At 30.9% G+C, this 25,198-nt stretch overlaps 1 protein-coding gene across 1 annotated transcript; it reads right to left on the bottom strand.

The window, feature by feature from the left end:
- Window positions 1-3,768: 3,768 nt before the first annotated feature.
- NST-K1 (nucleotide sugar transporter-KT 1) lies at window positions 3,769-14,832 on the bottom strand. Its single transcript, XM_089719043.1, has 6 exons — window positions 14,582-14,832; window positions 13,438-13,686; window positions 11,204-11,388; window positions 10,913-11,113; window positions 10,303-10,464; window positions 3,769-4,327 (listed from the first exon to the last, which is right to left on the bottom strand). Exons 2-6 carry the CDS (start codon window positions 13,565-13,567, stop codon window positions 3,998-4,000), a joined length of 1,008 nt encoding a protein of 335 aa, XP_089575169.1. The 5' UTR covers window positions 13,568-13,686; window positions 14,582-14,832; the 3' UTR covers window positions 3,769-3,997.
- Window positions 14,833-25,198: the final 10,366 nt, after the last annotated feature.

Raw genomic sequence — 25,198 nt, 5'->3', positions numbered from 1 at the left:
CACCCCTCCTTCTAGAATGAAGAATCTATTAAATCTGATTCATTCAGATTTGTGTGGACCATTGACGTTGTCATATGGTAGAAATCGATATTTTGTGATATTTATCGATGACCATTCTAGGAAGACTTGGGTATACACATTGAAGCCTTCTAAACCTGGTTCAGAGACAGACAGACAAGAAGCTGAAGTGTATCAGGACAGATAATGGTGGAGAATACACTAGGCCATTTGATGCTTTCTGCAAAGAGCATGGCATTCGACATCAAATGACACATCCCAAGACGCCGCAACTGAACAGTTTGGCTGAGAGGATGAACAGAACTTTGATGGAGAGAGTCAGATGTTTACTCTCACATGCAAAGTTGTCTAAAAGATTTTGGGGTGAAGCATTACTCACAGTAGTTCGCCGTTCACTCTGTTTCCCTCTACAGTATGATACTCCAGAGTGAGTGTGGTTAGGAAAGGATGTTTCCTATGATCATTTGCGGGTGTTTGGTTGCAAAGCCTTCGTGATGTCAAGACTAGACAGTGTGTATTCATTGGCTATAGCCAAGACCAATTTGGCTATAAGTTTTATGACCCAATCCAGAAGACGATTATAAGAAATCGTGATGCTGTATTTGTTGAAGATCAGACTATTGAAGATATTAAAGCAGAGTGCCCATAGATCTGATGAAGACTCAACAGAAATACAGAGAGTACCTCCAATAGAATGCAGACAAATTGGAGATGAAGAAAATGTTCCACAAGAACAAGTGCCAGAGTTAGAAAATCCAGAAGTTCCTAATGAAAATGAACCAGATGAAGATTGTGGTGTTCATGTTCAGCCACCAGCTCTAGAAGGTTCTCAAACATTAAGAAGATCTAGTACAGTCTGACAACCATCTACTAGATATCCAGTCAATGAGTATGTACTGACGACTGACGGGGGAGAACCTGAAAGCTTTGAAGAAGCTATAGAAAATGAACACAAGAGGAACTGGATTGAAGCCATGCAAGATGAAATGAAGTCCTTGCATGAGGATGAAACATTTGAGCTGGTGAAGTTGCCTAAAGGCAAGAAGGCTTTGAAGAACAAGTGGGTGTTCAGTATCAAGCAGGAAGAACACAGCTCCCAACCACAATTCAAAGCTAGACTGGTTGTGAAAATGACATCCATTCGGACAGTGCTCGGAATGGCCACCAGTTTTGAACTGGAAATCGAGCAAATGGATGGAAAGACTACCTTCCTAAATGGAGATTTGGAAGAAGAAATATACATGGAGCAACCAGAGAGTTTTGTAGAAAAAGAGGACTGTGTTTGCAAACTGAAGAAAAGTCTGTATGGCTTGAAGCAGGCACTGAGACAGTGGTACAAGAAGCTTGAGTCTGTTATGGGGGAGCATGGCTACAGAAAGACTACTTCAGATCACTGTGTTTTTATTCTCTGATGATAACTACATTATTTTTGCTCTATGTGGTTGATATGGTGACTGTTGGTAAGAATTCTAGCTTGAAGATACAGCTAAGTAAGTCTTTTTCATGAAAGACGTAGGACCAGCAAAGCAAATTCTTGGCATGAAGATCGAAGAGCCAAGAAATTATGGTTGTCACAGGAGAAGTACGTTGAGAAAGTACTTCAAAGGTTTAGAATGGAGAATGCTAAAGCGGTTAGTTGTCCTCTTACTAATTACTTTAAATTGAGTCCTAAACAGTGCCCTTCTACGAATGGAGAGAAGGAAGAAATGGAAAAAGATCTGTAGGTTGTGCCTTGTGTCGAAAGTCTTCCCGACAAAAGGAGTTCGGGCGGCGTGTCCCGCAAAGTTGTAGCGGCGGTACAAGATGGTGGGCAGATCTAATAGATTATAGCTGAAGGGGAGATGATGGCTAACGTCTCCACTTGAGTGTGCAGGGGGAGATTTGTTGTGCGGTGCCCACTCAAGTGGGACCCACAGTAAATTTGAAAGGAAAATAAATTGGAAAAGAAAAAGAAAAAAAATCAACACGTTTTGATTTATTTTCAAAGGTTGGCAGCCAGCCATTCAAAGGTTGGCATGCCTTTTGACAAACCTGACTGTCGTGCATTGGTAATGCACGCCTCTCTCATATTCTCCCATTCCCTCTCCTATAAATAGGAGAGGATGTTCCTTATTTTATGTACACACCAGAAATGTAGCGAGAGAGAGTGTTATAGTTTTAGGAAGGGCTTCCTAAAACGAAGGAGAGAAAAATAGTGAGGATTATTTTGGAGTGTTTTTGGGAAACACTTTGCGTGCCACTATTTTTGTATTACTCTCTGTGTGTACCTAATATTGTTTTAATAGTGGAAGAATTATTCGGAGTTCGTCCCGTGGACGTAGCCCTAAACAGTTGAGGGTGAACCACGTAAATTTCTGTGTGTCACATTTTTATTATTCCGCTGCATTAATTTTCTCTTACTCGGTTGAAAGGGCCCAACGAGTGGTATCAGAGCTGATGCCCAACAACTGGTATCAGAGTCGATATCCTAACACTTTATACCTGGGTTGTAACAGTATTTTACCAACAACAGCTACATTGGTCGGTCGTTTTTAATTGTTTTAGTAACTGTTAATTCTTAGAGATTAATTGTTAGCTATTTATATAACAGTCTAAAGTGAAAGTGTCCAATAAAAATAATTGTTTGATTAGTTGTTAAATTTAAAATAATGATAAAAAAAAGTAAAGGAACGGTTTTATATTACAAGTATTAAAAAATTATTTGTTAATTATTGTAAAACGTTGGACATTAAGTGAGATATTGTTTTATTAAACACTTCGTTAATCTTTAAAAGCTATTGTATAGCTTACCTTACCAAATCATTAACCTTTAAAAAACTATTGTATAACTTACCTTACCAAACACTGTGAATGTGTTCGACAAAATTAATTGTTTTAGTAACTGTTAGTTATCTTATTAACTATTAGTTGTTTAATTAGTATTTCATCAAATGTTAAAAGTAATAACTTTTTATAATCTACTCCCTCAAACTCTGAATAATAGTACCAATAATGTTACACTACCAAACTCTATAAATAATAGAATAGCTTTTTGATTTAGTCAAAACACTTAAAAAATAAAAAAAAAATTATTGTCGAAGAGAGGCCTACGACTAATAAAACTATTTTTTTAATCTAATGAAAAGCTACTTTAACTGGTTTTTAATCTAATCAAAATGCTAAAAGCTATTTTAATCGTTGTTGCCGAACGGTACTAAATAAATTTTTATCATCTGTTTTACAATATATATATATATATACACGATAACTAAAAGTTGAATTGGTGTATTATTGCCTGTCCATATCCGTAGATGCAACCCATTGCTATGATTAGGTTTGTGAGCATTTATTACCCATTTGGATCTATATGAACTCACAGTAGTAACTTCAGTACCACTGACATAAGTTGAAATTTATTGGTTATACAGAATAGACACATACCTAAAACTTAAGTGTGCTAATACAAGTTGAGCTATGTTTCATAATTGAGTTTCTAAGCATAATAATATTGGAAAAGACATAAAATAATTTTACAGCATATTAAATGGAAACAGTAAAAAATTATTATATAAAAATCAAGATATAGACGAGAATCCAAAAATCTAAGGTATGCAATAAATAAACCTCCTGTTTTCTTCGACTGCTTCTTGGTCGAAACCTTTACGAGTTCAGTATTGCAGAGAAACAAAAGAGACTAAAAGAGGGATGAAAGGAATAAAAGAGCAATAAGCTTCTTGAAAATTCAATATGAAAATAAGTTACTATAGAAAATGACTACATAAATGTAACTTTTTTATTTTATAACTTGCATCTCACTCAATAACATCCTTTACGTAAAGTTCAAGAACCAGAAAATAAATCTATGAGAAAAAAAGAAGAAAAAAAATTATAATAGCTGGGATTTTGATCTCCCAGGTGTAAAGAGATCCCTGAAATCAGCTGATCTAAAATGCTCAATTCTGTCTTTTTCCTCTTTTCTTTTTGAACCTTTAACTGAAATCTAGACCTTATCATCTACTTCAGTTGATTTCGACAATGCATCAAGTTTTTGTGTTTTGTTTCCATTCATTGAAAGACTACGACGCTCTTTCCCTCCTGGCTTAGACGAGGCATTACCATACCACATCATTCCAGCTACTGCAATAAGCATGCCTACTATTACTTGAACATTAAGACCCTCTTTCCCGAAGAAAATAAATCCTAATATTAGGACAAGAATTGTCTTCATATGACCAAGCACTTGGAATGATACGGCAGTAAACCGGCCAATGCAGATGAATTGGCTAAGGTTTGTCCCTACTGCAATACTGCACGAGAGGATTATGAACAACTGCAGAAACCAAGGTGAAATTCAAATCAGCTACAGTCTTTACAATTAACCATAAACAGAACAATACACAGATACGCACATATCAGCCTAAAAAGTTGTAACACTATCAAGGTAAGACCTTCCATTTTGTAAACAGATAGCTGCTTAAATATAATTAAGCACTTGCTACCAGCGTATGCATGTCAGCCACCGAGTAAAAAGTGATTTGTTGATGAGTACATAAACAAGAATTTCATAACACTACAGGAATCTGCCAGTGCCTTTCAAGAGTAAGACTTGTGAAATCATTTCAAGTACATGGAGACAGATATCACTTCCTTGTGCTGCTTCAAGTCCCTTGGCAATGATAACACTGTATTTAAGGCATTCCTTTCTACCAGGCCCCTTGAAGGCACTTCACCATGTCAACTTTGCCAAGGTGTTCTTTTCGTATTATTTATTTTTCTCATTTAGAGAATGATTATGCTTTTCTCATAAGATTTTGCCCTAGTTTTGTGAATCAAATGCTTTTAGGTTCGCGATTACTTTGAATCAACAAATATCAATGCTTGTAGTGTTTTATCACTTAGAAATAACCAAAAGTCTGTCCATGTTCCAATCTTAGCCAAACAAAACAATCTCATCAACTATGCTTGTAAACTTCAACAGAAGTAAAAAGTGAGCATTTTAGCAATAGGGGGCAATAAAATATAAATAGAGCCTATCTGACAAGCATAACTGGAAAAATATTTGTTTATTTCTTTGCAAATGATTATCTAGGACGCTTGGACACTTCTGTTTTGCTGAAGTGCCCCTATTAGACACTCTTGGAACATAAACATGCACCTGACATGGCTCTATATGTATTGGAAACTTTTCAATACATTTTAATTTTAGGACACAGCAAGGCATGTCCATGATGCTTTTTGGGAAAAAATATATGATTTAATTTGAAATTTTAAAATTTATAAGAACTGATATGAGTCAAATATGAAAAAATCAAGTTTCATAAATATTTTTTTGATGAATAATATTTGTGCGAAATTTTCAACATTAAACATGTCTGTACTGTACCATGTTGTGTCAATGTCCATGCTTCACTCCAAAAAATCTTAAGATTTTGGAAAACAAAAATAATATTTTGTTTTCTCTGTATATAGATATAGATATAGGCTTAACATGTATATATTATCATACTATTTTACCAAAATTGGTCACGACTGCTACCAATGACCATGACTTATAAGCATTGAGCGAAACCAAAACATTTCTAGAGGTAGAAATTTTCTCTTTGATCATCTGCCCCAAATTTTCATTGCATAAAATTTCAGCAATTATATTTCTTAGGGTTTTATGTAGGATGCAATTCAACCTAGGTACAGTGCCAAAGTAATTCAAAGTGTAAGTTTAGAATCTTTAATACTTTCTTTACTTCTTCCAGCAACCAGATCTAAATTCTGCGAATCTCAGCTACCCAAATCACCCTCAGAGGTGCATTTGAAAGTCCTATCTGTTCCCAGCTTTTCAAATTGACTCAAAAAAACATTCATAGATAACCAAACGTGCAAGATGTCTTTTGTTGGTTCATACCACAACTATAAGATTCTACAATTCTGCTATGTCAATTTAACAGGCTATGGTAAGCAATGCTAAATTAAATTCAAAGGTTGATTCTCTCCATCAATAAGTTTATCCTCTTCATCAAGATCATGAAGATATAAAGAGGGACTGACTTTTGACTGTCAAGATCATTGATTGAATAGAATCTTAGCTAGATGTGTTACTTGAGATGATATTTTCTATCATCTCCAGCAAGTAAACAATGGAAGCAACTACCAGCCAACTCTCACTCAAAAGGTGCACATGAGGTATAATACATGTCTTCAAGATGCACTTAGGCCAGGAAAGAACTGCTTGAATCGCAAATGACATGGGTCACATCACTGAGAAAGTCATGTTAGCAGCTCTAGGTTTTCAGGGAGTGGGTAATGGATAATTCTGAATCTGAACTATTTTGTTATTGGTTCCATGTTTATTCAATATTTTTTTGGTAGGCTAACATGGGGGGTGAAACCTAGACTGAGTTCTGCAATGATAATTACTGATTAGATTTATAAGGTGATGCGATTGTAACTGTTGAGAATTATCTGAAAAGACTGAGCCATCAACAAATCATTACATAGCAAGTGACAAAAGCTGAAGTGCTAAGATGCATGAAAATACATGTACTTTAAAGTAAGGCAGCAAGTTTGGTGATTGTATAAATACCAACTTCAAGAGTTGAAGAGTCAAAATGAATTGTAGAATGTGTTTCTCTAGTAGGTAATAGTCTTCCAGTTCCTGGGGTTTCTATTGATGACAAAGAAATGCAATAGACAATCACTGAAAACAGATGCAACAATCAGAGAGGCCTTTTTAGCAATCAATAGAGCAGAAGAACAAATAAAGCAACTTGATTTGTCATGTATAAGATAGAGGAGAAAAAAAACATCTTTTATCCTCAAAGTCTTAAACAGAAAAGCTGCAACTAGAAGCTTGAAAACATCCAGTAGAGCAAGCGAAAGAAACAAAACAAGAGCCAGGATGGCTAGAAGAGCAAATCAGCAGCCAAAAACTTCAAATCGGGAATCAGAGGGGTGAGACAACAAGTTCAGAATGATGATAAGAACATAGAATATCTTGCCCACAGAAGACTGAGGACAAAAGCAAGGAATTCCATTACAAAACACAATATATATGCTTCTAATGAATTCATTACGATCCTATTCAAATTGCTGCACTACTCAAAGGCTGATACAAGTGTGATTCAAAGAAGTCTATCAATCCCACACAAAACTGATGACCCGAAGATATCAGCAATATTCTATGAAGTTGATGACACCAATAAAAGGAAATATTCAACAAGTTGAAGTTTTAAAGCAGCTTTGGACGAAAGGAAACATAAGGATCAGAAGGAAAAAAATAAAAATAAAAACCAGGATAGCTTCATTGTTAAAGATCCCAATGATGCTTATTTTGAGTTGCCTCTTTTAGTTAGTGTTCAAGAGAGGGATTTTGTTACACCAAAGAAGTTTGAAAGGGAACTTTTAAGTAACTTCATTGCTAGCTCCAACTAAAAAGGTGAACGAGTATGAATCAAAACTAGTTCCCAGTATTAAAAATGCAGTTTAAAAATTATGGCTTCTGCAACTTCAAGGTTTTAAAGTTCAAGGCCATGTTTGCTCCAACAGAGAATGTAATGAACAAGAAGAAAATCAAGAAAATGAAGTTTAGATACTCAAAAAACTTAGAATTTTGGTCCAGATTTAATATATGGCTTATTTTGGTATTATCAAGTACTTTATATTCCTTAAGAGTCATGTTCATATTCAAATACATCATAAATTGCTATTCTTGTATTATAAAACTTTAAATTTTTGGTTTTTTTTTTTTCGAGAAATTCTAACTTTGCTAGAACAAGCTGGCTGGACGCCTCATAGAATTTATTTACAATATCATATTGAGCCCTTATTATTCTAGGAAATCGTTAATCCTTTTAGGCCCCAGTGTTGTTCAAACTCGGGAATCCCAAACAAAGTCAAGAATTACATGCCTTTCGAATTTATTTGCAATATCATATTAAGCCCTTTTTATTCTAGGAAACAATTAATCCTGTTAGGCCCCAGCTTTGTTCAAACTCTAGAATCCTAAACGTAAAAGCCCTTACTATTCTAGGAAACCATTAACCCTTTTAAGCCCCACTTTTTTTCAAACTCTGGAATCCTAAACAAAATTAAGTATAATCGGAAATTGAGTGATATTCTTCTCAAGTTTTGGTTCAATAAGGAATAAGAATCCACTGCCTTTGAAGTCACTTTCAGTGAGTATTAGAATCACACGACCTGAGATGGTACAGTCATGTATTATATAGACCCCGACATTGCCCCGGTGCGTAAAATTCAATACTTTGGTAGTAGAGTTTGATAAAAAGGGAAGAGATCGACCTAGAACTGCTTGGATGGAAATTGTTGCTATGGATCTACAGTCTTTTGATATTAGTAAGGATATAGCTATTGAATAGAATAGAATAGACTTCAGATAATAGATTCATGTAGCATATCCTAATTAATTGTTGTTGCCCATTTTATACTTTATTCTATTTATTAATATATCAAATTATTTTAAAATTCCCCTCAAAAAAATTTTCTATGAAAAATATTTTAAAATTTTTTCCAACTTATACTTTACTTTGCACTGATATTAATTTGATTAGAGTGAATATTGAAAATAAAATATTCATATAGCCAACTCTAACTAGTTTGGGATTAAGGCTTAGTTGTTGTTTTAAATATTTCCATGAATTTGTAAACTCTTATTTATTTTAAAATTTTCACAATTTTAGTCAATTTTAATTTCAAATTTTAAGTTTGTACTTATCATGAAATTTCAATTCTATGATAGAAACTCTTATTGGCAAAAACATTATTCTAATTGATTAATCAATATTGCATATTTGTAATTTTTATTTTAGTTACTTTTCTATTTTAAATTTTCTTTATTTTAATTGATGCTTTTTGTTTTGCATACTTAATTTTTATCTTTAAATTTAAATATCACATGATAAATAATTCACTGGTCATATTTGATTCACTTGGAGCCAGAATATAATTTCCCTCGCAGTGGATGGGGGTATGTGATTTCAATTCCAATTCTGCTTTCTGGCAACCGTTTCAATTCTAATATCAACCCTATTTCCTCGCAACTAACAGCCCTTAGAACTAGTATTAGGAATCAAATGTTCTAAAGGTTTAAGATTAGTTTTAGTCCATTTATACTAATGCTTCTAATGTTTTAATATGTGGTTTTTGATTGAATAAAATTCTAACAGTTGTTTTTTTTTTTGGACAGTATAAGGCATGATGCCTGAGGGACCTTGGATGGTGATTTAAGAAATTCCAAAAGCGAAGCTTATTGTAATATCTAATTCTTCTTTTTTTCTTTCTTTTTTTTTTCTTTCCCTTTTCACAGAAACCAAATATGAAATTTCAGTAACTACCAAAAACCATCATCAGTTGTCTATTTCAATTTCCTGCCGATTCCTACTTTTTAAATTAACTCAAAAGCAGCATGAAATGCCGTCCTGGTGTCAAATTACCACCCCCACCTAATTAGTGACATGGTTAGTATGGAAAACTTAAGCGCTTTTTTTTTTTTTTGGGAGGGGGGCCCACGGTGGGCATGTCCTCTAGGACACCATCTTAAGTCCCTGCAATATAATGTTTGGAAAGAAATTAAAAGCTCCAGTCATGCCAAATAAAGAAAGGGAACTACAAAAGTACATGGTCCATTTCTAAATGTACTTTTCAATAGCATAATTCTTGTTACTACAACATCAGTTTCTCGTCATCTTTAAATTTCTCTTTAATGTCCAATGCCACATTTAACACACTCCAATTTAGCTGACAAGAAAATTCAGCAGAGTGTATTAGCAAATTGTTCCTCAAGCCAGTTACAGCAATCAATCCAACCCAAAAACCTATATTGCTAAACGGAGAGCCCCAAACATAAGACTAATCCATTTCACAATTTATATCTAATCAATGTGGGAGCTTAATTCTACCAAACCCCTACTCTTTGTACACACTATACACGCAAAAAATCAAAGTTCTCTGATTCCTGGCCCACTATATATGAAATTGCCAGCAGCTTGCAATTACATTATTTATCACATAAGCATCACTAAATTGCCCTTATTCTTGTCATCAATCAAGCCTAGGCTAGTTACGAGAATGGACCTCTTGAATCCTAGGATGGGCATCTGATGTGTTGATTTCAAGTGATTATGGCCATATTTCAGATTCCAACTTGAATGAAAGTAAACATTAACCAATAACATACAAAAACAAAGCAAAATGGCGCAGTTTGAGGAATAATAAAGCCTTGTGACTGTGTAAAAGATAAATTGTGCCTAAGATATTAGCTAAAGTATCATGCAATTGATGCAAAAAAAAACTTACCACAGAGGTGAAACCATACGCATATTCGTCAACTCTTTTATTTGTCAACCAATAGTCCAAAAAGGGTCCTACTAACAGAAGAGATGCAGCTTGTGCAGGAGCAGTGTGCCCCAATAAGTTGAAAGATCCTAGAGAATACCTCCGTTGAAGATAATGTACATACTGCACAGCAATAAAACTCCAACAATGTCATAGAATGTAATATGAAAACAAGATTATAAATAGTAAAGTAGATTTTATCAGAACCAGAACCCCAAAATCTACTGGACTTAATCTTGCTTATTAACATGCTCAAGCACATCCAGCAGTGCAGTAGAAGAGCAGGCTAACCAATAGTTAACATCAAGTGATTCATAAAATTATAAAACAAAGCAAGTTATACTCAAATAAAATATAATTACATATAAACCTCGAATTCGACTCGTATTAACCCCAAACCAAGTCTACAACAACCCCCCCCCCCAAAAAAAAAAATATATATATATATATATATATATATATATATATATATATATATAGCATGTTCTAAGTTGATACCATTTCTACAGTTGCATCATTTAAATAAATATTTATTTTCCAGTCTCATTTTAGTATATGTATATCCACTTACATATTGCTGCAAGGAAGTGCTCCAAACTGCCACCACTGCAGCTATAAATCCTTTGGCATTGACACTCACATCTGTAACAGTACAGACTGCAACACCAAGAAGTACGACTGTTATGCTAAGCTTTGTGTCCCTTGAATACCGCACATTGTCCAAGACAACTTCCAGGAGACAAGACACTGGGATCATACTCAACTTTGCAATCTGGCAGCAAGTTTCAAAAGGAATAATGAAATTTTAACCTCATACTACAATGATGAGAGAATAGATATTCGGTAGTTCCGTGAGACTTACCTGATAAAATCCAACTGAGTTCCACATTAAACTCACATTCATTCCAACAATAGAGAAGTTAGCAAATAAAACAAACTTTAGAAGCTCTGATAGAGGTAGGTGAGATGTCTGAATATATCCCAGCCACCTAAGAAAAACAGTTAACAAAGTTGTTGTGGCGAAATGCAGACCAGTTAACGTAGTAGCTGCATGATAGCATTAGATAAAAAAAACACATAATCAGGGCTGATGCAAATTTTAAAATGTTCAGGAGCTTATTGAAAAAGCTAATAAGAGAAGCTCTCAGACTTAGCCAATTTTAAATAATCCTTCCATACTTTAATGCTCATTGTAGCATACTTTATTAGAGTTCTTCACACCAAATTGGTAACTGGGCAGTGAATATGCCCCTTTGTGACTTCAATCATGCAAAATAAATAACAAATCTAAAAGAAAAAATCTGATTCTTTTATTGAACTAGCTGAATATGTCTCCAACATGATTATGAATATCTTTTTTGAGGCATTCGTTTGATACACCACAGATATATCAGCTTGAAAAAGCATAAACATACTGCAAATAAAGCAACAGAATAAGAACACTGCAGAAAATGAACCTAATTATTGATTTCAGAAATTATTAGCTGTATAATATCCTAAAACTTGAAGTTTCGTGTACATCTAATATATGGTACTAATAGCATAAATGTACAGAAGAAGTTACATGAACCACATTTGTGCTTCAGGTTATCATTTACATGGACTTTATTGTACAAATAAAATTGAACATTCATCCAAATCCTAATCAATGATATCTGCTTGAAACAAGTACAAACCATTTTTTATGATTTTTCTATGCATCACATACTGGCACTTTTGAATAAAATCCATAACCTAAACCAAAAATCAGCAAGCATTGTCTCAACTTCTTGGCTTCAGTAACAGGGTGAACGCATATTAAAATTTTGATTCAATAACATTTCAAACGCCTCGTCCTTCAAAATTTCAATAAATTGATAAAGATGCATGTGAGATAGCCATTGGAAACTAAGCCCTCTCATTAAAATAGTAAGTTATGTAAAACTTCATGTGATTTCTAATCTTTTTGAATCACCAAAATATACCACCAAAAACAAAAACATAAGCAGCAAAAAAATTCCATGAGGAACTGAGTCCAGCAAACTGATCTTCAAAAACACAAGAGGGAAACAATGCATGCTGAATTGTAAAATGATATAAAGACTTTTTGCTTAATTCTAATTGGTTCTAGCCTCAATGGTTGGTTTTCAAGGAACCATGTGAATATTGTTGCAGACTATTAGTATTAAGCTGCAGAGTTCAATCAGTTGCATTTTTCTACCAGCTCACATGCTATCTCTATTTGCTCAAACCCATATTTAAAAGGTCAAACCATCACAAGGAAATTGACCAGGCAGCTTAAAAACATAGGGTCGTTCTGAATAACTTTCTCCTCAAATTACTTTTTGAAGAAATAAATAAATAGTTAGGACAAATCTGCAGTAAGGCACTTCAGGAAAGGAACATAAACTTTACAAGCGCTTAAAAAGGTATTGATTTCTAGAACAATTTTACAAGTTCTTATCCTTAAATATTAAAGCAAGATCAAGAATGATTCACATAATAAAACTTTTGATGGTCAATCAGTGAATATTGTTTTCAAAACAACGAAGGCATGAAACAAAAGTGAGATAAAAGAATCTCTTCAAAGACATTAAAATCTTCAGTATTAGAACTGTTAGTGTTGAAGTTTGATGTTGAAGTTATAGCCTTTGCCTTTGCCATGGATGATCTTTACACATCTTCATGGTAGCCTAATGTAACTGGTACAAAATGTTAAAACCCAGTTAAGAGTTTTCAGAAAGCATAGGTAAGCAAGTGAAAACATTCCACCTTCTATGAGATAACCACAACATTTCCCTTGCAACTGACACTGTAATTAAGGAATTGATTGTCATTTGGTTCATCTGTGCACATTTAATGTTGAAATTCATTTGCAAGCAATAATGAGCTTGAAGTTTACAACTCCCTCTCATCTTTTCATTTTCCATAAAATAGTTAATGCAAAGAAAAGTTACAAGATTAGGCACTTGCAACCTAACTTATTGCAACCGTCCCTAACATAATTATAAAAAGAACCGTATGTCACGGAAGTGCAATGCACAAGACAGAGAATAAGCAATAAAGCATTGGTAAAGCAGACAAAGGTTAGTATTTGATCAGTCAAAGATAACATACCAAAGCTAAAGCCATATGTAGCCATCAAGGCTTTATTTACTAGGATTATTCCAACAGATGTAACTACATTAAACATCCATGAGGCTGCATCAATAGCTGCCTTCCGATCAGCCTTGCTTGCGGAAGACATGTTGTATAATACTTCCAATTAGCAACAAAATCTTCACTATTCACTCCTCATACGAGTTAATGTGCTTGTATGTTTTTAAAGCTGTAAGCTGTAACGTTGTATCTGGATTTGCAAATCACCTGTAAATATACACACATATTATAAATAGCAAAAAAGAATAATGTTGACTGCCAAAAAAAGAAAATGTTAACCATTAACCAGTTTAAACTCTGAATTGAGAAAAAACAAAGAAAAGCATTAGCGCAATCAATAAATATAATAACATTACCAGATAATAAATTGTTCAACAAGAATTTAGGATGATAGTAATTTGAAACCCAGAAAGAAAGAAGTAAAAAAGACGAAAATGTAAATCAAATAGAGTACATACTAATACCCAAAATTATGGAATGAACAAATGTGGTTGTAGATTTGTAAAGCAAACGTTCAAACTTCCATAAACAAGCCCATTACTATGGTGCCAAAAGAATAAAAAAAATGTTCAACTACACCAAAAAAACTTCTTTTAAACTCTACACAAGTAAATTTTTCCTGAATTTCAGTACGAAAAAGAGTTCAATAAGGTTTTAGCTTTAGTAACAAAACAATAGATCAAAAGCATACAGCAAAGTAAAATTCAAATCTCTCAACTTTTGCTTCAATTAAAGCTCCTCAGAAACTCTGTCCCTCAAATCCACAACTCAGTAACAAACAAAAAAAAAAAAAAGAAAGAAAAAAGGGAAAGGAGCAAAAGAATATGTAAGAACTAAAACAAATTCAGGCACACAGACACAAAATAATCCCAAATTTAAAGCCGAATTTCACTTTTTGCTCAGCAGATCCATCACTCTTCAACACTAAGAAACCAAATTACATACTAAAAACGCAAAAATGAAGTAATATAACAAAAAAATAAAAACAAAATCACAGATCATAAACAACCAAGCAGTAGCTGAAATCAGAGATTACAAGGGAAATTAAAGATGAAGAATCTGCAGTTACATAGAAACTAACAGAGCAGCAGCATAATTCTACCTGAAATAGAGTTTTTCCCGTTTGCACCTCTTGTGTTTTTCCCGGGAAACAAACGGAAAAGAATGTCAAAGCAATTTGAGTAGACGAAGAAAATAAGGAGAAGGTGTAAGAGAAAAGAGAGGGGATTGACGGTTCTAATAAAAGAATCGCAAGAAGAATGTTAAATATAAAAGGAAATGAACGAAAAACAGCAGTTACGCGTCCCTGCGAATTTTAAGATTTTAGATTTTGGCTCTCGCCATTAAAAGGACATAGCGAGAAAATTTATATAAAAAAGAAAAATACAAAATACATAAATTCACTACTTCTTAGTTCTTACGACAAATCTTATACCACTTTAAGAATTTCATTTTAATTTATTAAGCACTTTCAATTTGTAAAATTAAATTAAAAATATCTATTTGACAATTATTTTTTACATAATGTTTAATATGTTAATCAGAAAAATTATAATTTTTATATCATAAAATGTTATACTCTTTAATATAATAATTGATAAGTATCAAATTAATAATTGATAAAAATTATTATTTTCAAAAAAATTACAATAACTATATATTAAATTAATATTTTACAAATAAAAATTAAAATTTTTAAATATTTTATTATTAATGTAGAAAAATGTGCTATGTCACTAAAATCTTAACCTTGCGAAGCATAAAGCGTCACAAAAGTTTTATGAAAAATAGTGATTTTATATATTTAGTAAAGAAAAAGGAAATGAAAAAAAAACAAAATGAGAGAAACTCCACATAATAACAAAATTTGTTTTTCTTAATTATTAACTTATCAAATTTGAATTTTTTTTTTTTTTTTTTTAGGTTCTTGATTTGTCCACATTCCTTGAATCAAAAGAGAGTGAGGAGAGGGAGGATCTTTTGAAGTACAAATTAGTAATTGAAGCTTCAAATAATGCATGATTAAAGTACTATATTTTGATTATTATATAATTTGGACAAGAAAAGGTAGGTTTTGTATGTGACTTATGTATGGTCCATTGTTTACTTTTTATTGTTTTTCATGTGATTACTTTTTGTAAGGAAGAAAACTATTTCCCCCTTATCATTCTATATATATACATACATTCCCTTTATTTATATATATATATATATATATATTTTAAATGTAATTCACCAATAATATTTACAATAAGCATATAGACCATATATAGAATTTTACTATTAACAGCTAATAGAGTTTGCTGATCTTTTAACGAAATAAAGGAATTCATATCCTTTTGACTAATGAAACTAAAATTAAAAAATTATAATATTAGATATTTCCGCTTGAATTTAATCTTGACAAAAGATATAAATTTTCATAGCAGCAATTAGTCCGTTAATTGATTTGAATGTCAAAATAATAACTCTTCTAGATTTTTTATAACTGATTTTTTCAATAATTTGCAACATATGATAAATACAGATAAATTTTCGTTGCTATGCGTTAATAGCATCAGTGGATAAACAGACCGCACTACCAGGTGTCATGGATTGAAGATCCACATTCCCTTTATATAATTGATATCTCAATTTTATAAAAGAAAGCTAAAGGAACGGTTAATTATTGTTTTGATTCATTAAACCTTTTAACTAGTAAAATTGTATTTATTAAATGCCGGTGAAACAAATTTTACTCATTTTAAAATTACTATTACATTTATATTCAATCAATATAATATTTTATACATCTTTTAATATAAATTATTGAATAATTACTTTTTATATTTTTATTTATCTGATGAGTGTTTAATGGATATAATTTTATAAGTTAAAAGATTCGATCAATATAATTTACAAGTTGAAAAATTAATGGTCAAATAAAAGCTAGAAATGTCAATAAATATTTATTATAAAGTTTATATGTTAATTTATGCATTTAGCCAAATATTTTCAAAGTAAATTTGACACATCATGATATTTAATATATGTGATTAATTATTTTATATAAAAAAATTGCTTCTAAATCATAATTATATTCTTTTTACTATTAGGGAAGGAAATTGTTCTTCATCAATTTTTATTATTTATGATATTTTTCTTTGTTATACTAATTGATATCAACCCCTTAAACAATAAAAAAAAAATGAAAATTATATCCATTATTTGATGTTCAATTCAAATCCAAACCTAAATTTATTCTTTGTTTTGGACCTTTAGGTCCAAAAGCACATCTATTGACTATGGTATTCTTTTCTTTGTTTTGGTCCAAATGTGCAGCCATCAAAAATAATAAAATATTAAAGAAAAAAAGAAAAAAAAGAAAAATATATTGACCATTTTTTATTATTTTTGACTGTTAGGGCGTTGACCTTTCCTTACACTAAATTTCTTTGATTTAGGCATAAGAAACTTCCACTTTCACTTTGCTTATGTATAAGAAACTTAATCAATCCTCACCGTTGATTTAGGCATACGAAACTTCCACTTCTTTGTCAAATGCTGAACATATGTTCTTCAATTAACTGTTAATCCAAAATTAAAATTAATTAATTCTTTGATTCAGTTTACATCCTAGTCCCCTATAAAACTATAAATTGGTTTACAATTTTGTCATTTTCAGCTGGTAATACCAAATATGGAAAATTTAGAATATGCCTCATTATTTTTTATTTTTTCCAATTTAGGAACTTCCATAAAAGGGATTGGTTGGTAATTCACCCACTTACCATATATATTTTACACATTTTTTTTTTCATTTTTTTCCTGTAATTAATTTGTTATTTTGAGAGAAAAGCAAATAATTCAAAATCTATTAAAGGACTTATTCTATTGGTCGTTTGGACAAATAAATTAATTTCATATCTGTCTGCATAAATAAACTGAAAATCCAATAAGCAATCAATAAGATAAAATAAATAATCTATATTTTTTTGTTTGATTATAAAAACGAGGGATGGATAATTTTATTATAAACTTATTTTTTTCCATGATTTTTGACTCTTATTTTATTATATTACATTTTCTTTTTTATTTCTGCGTGAATAAAATTTAATAATTTGTATTATTTTCAAAATAATTTTTATAAGGTTATCATTATTATTTTGTCATCCAATGCAACGAATCTTAAATGTTGCAAGCAATGCTAATACTATTTCAGAGTGCATAATATGTATCATGAGATGTATTTTTTAGATTCAGTTTATGGGTTCAATCACGAATCAAAATAATGAAAAATATTTATTTACGAGAATATTTTTGGACATAATTTTTTAAAAAATTTGTATTTTTATTGGTTTATGTTATAAGTTGTCTATATATTAAATGTAGGAAATTTTAATTCATGTATTATTGAGATATTTTAAAAAAATTAATATTAATATAGATAAATTAAACAGAGTATATCTTAACTTAAAATAATAAAAAAGTTAAATAAAACGTGTAAGCAAGTATCTTTTTCCCCTTTTTTTTTTTTTTTTTTTTTTTTTTTTTTTTTTTTTTGTCATTGGAACGAATGGCAGGCACGTGACGTGCCGCGTGGGCAGTGGGCTTTAGCATGACTCTAATTTTGAAACGACAGCCCTACCTCTTCACATACATTTCATTTTGGTCGATATTCCCATGTGCATTTGATTCTCTTTCTCATTTTGTCTGCATAACCAATTTATTCATTTTATTATTATAATTATTATTTAATGCTGGTTTGTGCTCCTAATTAATAAATCGAAGCCTGTTAGACCTATGAGGGTCAGTAATTACAAATTAAATAAAGATCGGAAATAAAATTTGAAATAATTATCTTAACTTAGCATCTAGGGTTGGAAGCAGGACACCGCAAATTTTGAACTATCTATACCCGTATTTATTTAAATTTTATTATTCGTATTCGTTCTAAACCCATTTAAATATTTAATTAAGTACTCGTATCCGAATTCGTTTAAATTTTACTACCCATATATATTCTAAACTCGTTTAAAGTACCTCTTAGATGAGTAGGATATCTGCAAATTTTAAACTATTTAACATCAATCTTATTTAAAATGTATTTTTTACTAATAAATGAGTATGGTACCCACGGGTACTTATGGCGAAAACCGTTTACTATAGCAGGTCCCAAACTTTAATATTCATAACCTATCCGTATCTATTGTCAACAGTAATTTCACTACTCATATCCGTCTCAAACTCATTTATAACTATTCGTACTCTTATTAAATGGATCAGAGGGAAGCGAGTACATTCTTAATGATAATTTCATATAAACTGCTTTCTTTTATGATGTATCAAACTTTTTCTAATTTAATAGAGTAATATAAATTAGAAGAGAAAAGAATATATCGATGTCAAAAAGAAATTATATAAGAATTATTGAAATGATAAAAAAAAAATTTCTTACTAAACCTCAAAGAGCTCTCTTTATTTATAGTCAAATAATAAGCAATTAATGGTAATTCAATATATTATCATTAAAACCAATAAAGACAACTATATATTGCAATTTTAAAACAATTGAAACGTTTGGATATTTATCGTTAATAAAATTATTAATAAATATTTTTACCATTAACCTTCTCTATCATTCTTTTAAATATAAAATCTTCATTCATAATAAAAAATGATAATTATAATTGATTATAGTGATATTCGATATCAATATTATAATAATATTAATTTAAAAAATAATTTATATTACATATTAATATGATAATCAACATCAAAATTATGATAATTTTTAATTAAAAAAGAGATTATAATATTATTCTCCCTTCGTCCCATTTTATTTGCATGTTATTCCTTTTTTGAATGTCCCAAAATACTTGCAAGGTTTTAAATTTAGACATGTAAATAATTATTTTTTCTATAATAATTTTTATAATTATTCATTAAATGTAGAGTTTTTAGTATCTTAATGAGTTTTTTAGGGTAAAGAAGGGCAAAATAACTTTTATTGACTAAATTCGTAATATGCATGTTTTGTCAAACTATGCAAACAAAATGAGACGAAGGGAGTAATAATTTTAATTATTTAATACATATTAGTATGATAATTGAATGAAAATTAAGACCAATATTATGCAATTTTAATCGAGAAAGTTAGGTTACAATATTATAATAATTATAATTATTTACTAATATATATTAATTATGATAATTGAATGATAATTAATATCAATATTTATCTAACACTATAACTAATAATTAAATTCTATGTGGCACTATTAAAATTTAAGAGTTTTATGTGACATTATAATCCTATGTGTCATCACCAAGGATTTTATATGGCAAAAGTAAGTGTCAAAACCCGTTTCTATGGGCTGGACTGACACTAGGGCCCAAGTAAGCTTAAGAACTCCAAGACCCGTAGTAAGCCTAACTATAAAAATTTAAATAAACTAACGTGAATTTCAAGCATTATGCCCGTATTGCCATGCACCATAAATCTCAAGATTTTATTATTCTTTGGCCCAAATTTAACATCTTAAACAATTTATAGCTCGGGCCCAAATAAAATACAATATATACATAATATGGGCTACCAGATTCAAGCATTCATAAATAATTAATTGAACATCCTCATCAGTTTATTGATTTTATCCCTACAACTGCGGAGTTCTATATTAAACAGAACATTTGATTTTGTAAACTCACAATTATACTAAATACTGGAATTAAATATTTCATTTTCTAGCTATGCGGTGAAGGAAACAGAGTTTTAACTGGAATATAGAAGAATCTACTTCCTGAAAGTTTAAACAAGAGAGATGTGAGTTTATTAATGAATAACAATTATTGCACAACACATGCATTCACATGAATGTGTAAATATATCAATCTAGTCATCCGACTAGATATATGATCATGCAGGCGATCACGCAAATGGCACAACAACAACAATCACAATTATTAACACCTTCACATAATCACATCACGTGGAAATTGATTTGTGGCGTCATCGAAACCCCCGATGAACCGTCCTCCCACATGGCCCATCCTCTCATGAAGTGTGCACCAGGGAGCTGATCCCCCATATATGACCGACCGGTCTAATCCTCACTTGACCAGCGCTCTTATTGTTTTTCCATTCTCTCTCTTTTTTTTTTCCATACCAACAGAAGGCCACCCTGTGGTTTTTCATATTATCCATATCATATCATCAGGTGCAAACGGGGGCGTCGATCCCCCCATGCATGGTCGACGGTATCGCACTTCATCCCAACTCCACACAAACAAAGCAAGTAATATCATAACACAATTAATCAAACATTGCAATTAAATGCAAGCATATCAATTAACCAACACTAGCATGCAAAACTCCATATACATTCACATACAATTCAAATACGTACGATAGTATTAGATAATATAACATAATATTTGGTTCTTAGATAAATAAATACATAAATAAACAAATAATATTGTAAATAAATAAAGAACTTTATTTTAAATCTATCGAGCTAACAAATTAATCTAAATAAACCTATTAATTTACTTATTAGGTATGATTAGTCTAGATTCTATCGAAATTTCGGCAGAATCTCCCCTAAAATTTGATTAAACGACAAATTAACAATAAATTCTCAAAGCCCATCCATTGGGTAACTCACAACAACAAATTTCATCCGCCATATCCATAATCATCGATCATATTCCATCTGCCACCTTCGTAACTCAATATCCACTCAGCTCTTCCATCGAAAAATAATCAACTCGATGTCTAACTGCCATAAATAGCAACTTATGTGTATATTCATTCTAATAACCTAATTATCATCACCTTAATATAATATGATCTAAATCTCAAAATAATTGCTATCTTTCCGTCAATAAGTTTCTTTTTCTATATCTATTTTTGATCTCCAATTAACTCGTCAATTATTTAATCTATTAACCTTAATTAACTCTTAAACCCTAATTCTATCTTAAACTCATAACCTAGCATATATAATATTTATTTCTTACTTAATTGTCTAAGACTTAGGTTATAGCTCCTCTTAATAATATTTATTTAAATTCTTAATTTAACTTACATAAATAATAGCTAAGAATTCTTATCTCCTCGTCAAATCTTCTAATTATAATTAGAATTCATGTAATTTATTTGACAATGTTCAAAAAATAATTTGCAATTACATTATTCCAACTAACTAATTCCCAACAAGAATTATATTTGATTCATTATTTATTCAAATTCAATTTAATCAACTAAAAATTGTTAAAGTTAGAATTCATACCAAAAATGGGAAAATTGATCTTAAAACGTACCGAATGAGAGTTGGATTCCCACTCCTCCATCCGCATGAAGAGGAGATCATTCTGTCTCTTGGGGCCACGCCAGAGTGTCGCCAGCCGGTCGCCGGAGTGTTGCCGCACAGCCTAGAAATGCCAACTCTTTACACCGATTTGCTCTGTTTCATGAGGAGGTCTCCGATTTCATGTCCGTTAAACAAGGTGGTTACCCTAGAAGCCGGAAATAGCCCCAAAAATTTGCTAAGGAGACTACCGGCCATGGCAGTTTCGCTATTCTCCACCGGAAGCTGAGTTCAACTGAGGAGAGGTGCTCACAGGTCAACAGGGAACCGTTCGCGCCCCCTCTCCATGCGCACGGGGGTCGAAAATGGTGAGATTTCGCTTGAGATCGAAGAACCGGGGCTGTTGAAGGAGACGGCTCCGATCCGCGTCGTCAGGGCTCCATTCGCATGAGAGGAGGCTGGAAACTCAGCCAGCGGCACGAGGTGAGTTGTCCGCCACCTCGCTCTCATCGAGCGGTGGCCGAAAATGGGATGGGGGCGAAGAACTCCGCTGGCCCTCGCGTGCGCGAAGAAGAAGAGAAGAAGAAGGGAAAAAAATAAGAGGTTTTCTGAAATTTTCTGGGCCATTCTGGTTCAATTCGAACCGTTTTGGCTCAATCCAATGATTTGGCTCGATTTTGCTTATTTTCGAGTTTTTACTTTATTTTTGGAAAATCCAAACTGATTTATAGGTCTGGTTTAGCAATAATAAAATATTTTTCCGTTGAATTTCATTGATTGGAATAAAAATTTAGTCTTTAGTTGAAAATTTTACGAATTTAAATTTTTGGGTCGTTTCATTAAGAAAAGAGTATTCATTTAAGAAATGCCATGTCAACTTCTTGGAAAAAAAAATACTTTCTCTCTCCTTTTATGGAGTTATTTCTAGTTGTTGAGGATGTTGATTATTTGTGGCTTAAGATTTTAAATCTTTAAGTTTGGGTTAATTTTTTTTCTTTTCCATGGGTTCTAGTAATTTGGTTTATTCGTCCATTAAATTTAGTAGTTTGAAATACTCTTCTGCCAGTTATCAGTGTAACAAATTTTCGAAAGGACAAAGTTGGGAACAATATCGTAGAAAATTTTTTTCCCCTGGTTTTTAGTATGGTAATCTCATGATGTATTTAGGTTATATTTTTTTATTAATGAATAGCCAAATTTCTGAAAAAAAAAAAAAAAAGTCCGAATAGCAAACAACCTTGATCGATACAAGGTGAAAACGTGAAAACATAAATTCGAAATTCACAAAAAAAGTGCATTTGCTGAAAATATAAAATTACACCTTTTAAACCAAAGGGATATTAGCGCCTTCTGATTCTAAATAAATTAATTAATTAAATAGAAAATTTGAAACGCAACTGAAATGAAATTGACAATCTGGATATGAACCGGAGGACGTTTTTAATTCTTTTCTATTTGCCAATTCTTTTTTAAACCAACTTATATTTACATATACGTACAACAACATATTTTTTAAAATTAGAAAGAAAAATTCATATAAATTTTGGATACAAAATAATGTTTATTCAATTTTTTTTAAAATATAATATTCTTCTAGAATGTCTTTAAAATTCATAATTGCTTCAATAAAAAAATTCAAATAAATATTCTTAAATGTTAAGAAACTAAAAATTAATATTGTACTTTAATAAACTCAGTACATGAAAGCCCGTTTTAAAAATAAAATATTATAGCAATAATTTTATGATAAATTTTCATTTACTATTTGAGTAAAGGACCTATATATATAATTTCACTACTCATTCTCACTAAAAACATTTAGAATAAATTACTATTTAGTTCTTAATCTCAATTGAAATTGATAAGGCCTATAAATTTTCATGTACTAAATAGTAAATTAATAATTGTTTAATATAACGGCTAACTTATAACAGAAAATGATTAAGCAGTTGAAAAAATAGAATCTTAAAGATTTATTAATTTAATCTTAAAATTTTCAAAATTATAAGGAAAAATAACCTGAATAATATCCTCGTGAAATCAATAACTAATTGAGACTTCTATCAGTTATGAGGTGTTGATTAAAATATTTATCAAACACCAACAATTCAGTTAAACCAAATGTCCTCTTAGTTATGAGTGAAAAACACTTGTGACAAATCCAAAATGATACTCATTAAGTTGGATAATAACTTTTATGCATCGTTTAGTGTTTTGATTTTTTAAACATTGTCATTATTACTGATAGTATTTGGTGGTATAAAAAAACACTGTCCTTATTACTTATAATATTTGGTTGTATAGAGTTTGAGGGAGTTGATTATGAAACATTACTTAATGTTTGATGAAACTTTAACAAAGCCTCTGAGAGTTAAAATAACTAATTTTGTCAAACAGTGTTTCAACCAGTATCATATTCCAGAATTAGATTAATCCTATACTTAAATATATGATATTCATGAAAAAAAAAAAATCATTTTGTCTTTTTTTTTTTTAAATATTTATTTGGTGCACGTAAAGCTCTACCAAGTAAGTTATAAGTTAGTGTAACTTACATCTTAACAAGATTGGTTGTACTATTATTATGTCCTATAAATATATAATTTTACCATTTATATATTGATATTTCATTGCTTTTACTGGTGGGATTGGGACACCACTACACTAACTAAGCCTCTCATTTCTTTTCAACTTTTTGTGCAATAATTATTGGCTTATCGTTACTTCATTGCTGCTTTCTTTATTACTCCCTTCGTCCACAGATAAAAATTACATTTGCAAAAATACTATATCCACAATAAGTATAATATTCGTGAAATTTAGAAATAATACATTTTTTTTTCTCATTTTTACCTTTTGCAAATGATAAACATCAACTCCTACAATTTCCAAAAATGTGTATCTTTTTATTATAAATATGTCTATCTTTGTATTGTAAGTAATGGTAATATAGCTAATTTACCCAATAATTTTTTACAAATTAAATAAATTGAATGGTTTTTTTAAGCGGTAGAAAAAGCACAAACATGATAGTTATTTGTGAAGCAAGAAAGTATTTCAATTTTTTTTTTAAATATTGGAGAGGAGATTTGAATGTCAGGTTGTATATACACTTACCACTAAGCTATATGTTGGTGTGCAAAAAGTATTTTAAGTTGGTGGTTAGAAATAAATTATTATCATTATTATTTTTATTTTTGTATAAACTTCGAATGACACAATTGATTTTAACATTTCTTTAAAAAAAAAAAAGAAAAAAAGATTTTACCATTTATTGTTTTTTTGATAAAAATCTTTAAATAAATGAATTATTAAAGGATTTGATTTGGCTATTTATTTTTTAACTTTTTACTTAAAAATATATGTTTTTAACTTATAAGTTAACTTAAAAATAAATAAATTTCTAAAATAAAAAAAGCAGCAATTTG

The sequence above is a fragment of the Jatropha curcas genome, chromosome 3 (genome assembly GCF_041381405.1).
Source record: "Jatropha curcas cultivar XTBG-Jc1 chromosome 3, XTBG_Jcur_1.0, whole genome shotgun sequence".
In the NCBI taxonomy this organism is placed as follows: Eukaryota; Viridiplantae; Streptophyta; class Magnoliopsida; order Malpighiales; family Euphorbiaceae; genus Jatropha; species Jatropha curcas.
The sequence above is the reverse complement of the archived record's forward strand: the minus strand, read 5'-3'. Positions and strand labels throughout refer to the sequence as shown.

Coding starts and splice junctions, on each gene's coding strand:
- NST-K1 (XM_089719043.1), bottom strand. CDS start 13,567: ATGTCTTCCGCAAGCAAGGCTGATCGGAAGGCAGCTATTGATGCAGCC. Junction 11,389..13,437: donor TACATATGGCTTTAGCTTTG/GTATGTTATCTT, acceptor GCTATCATGCAG/CTACTACGTTAACTGGTCTG. Junction 10,465..10,912: donor GCACTTCCTTGCAGCAATAT/GTAAGTGGATAT, acceptor ATTGCTGTGCAG/TATGTACATTATCTTCAACG.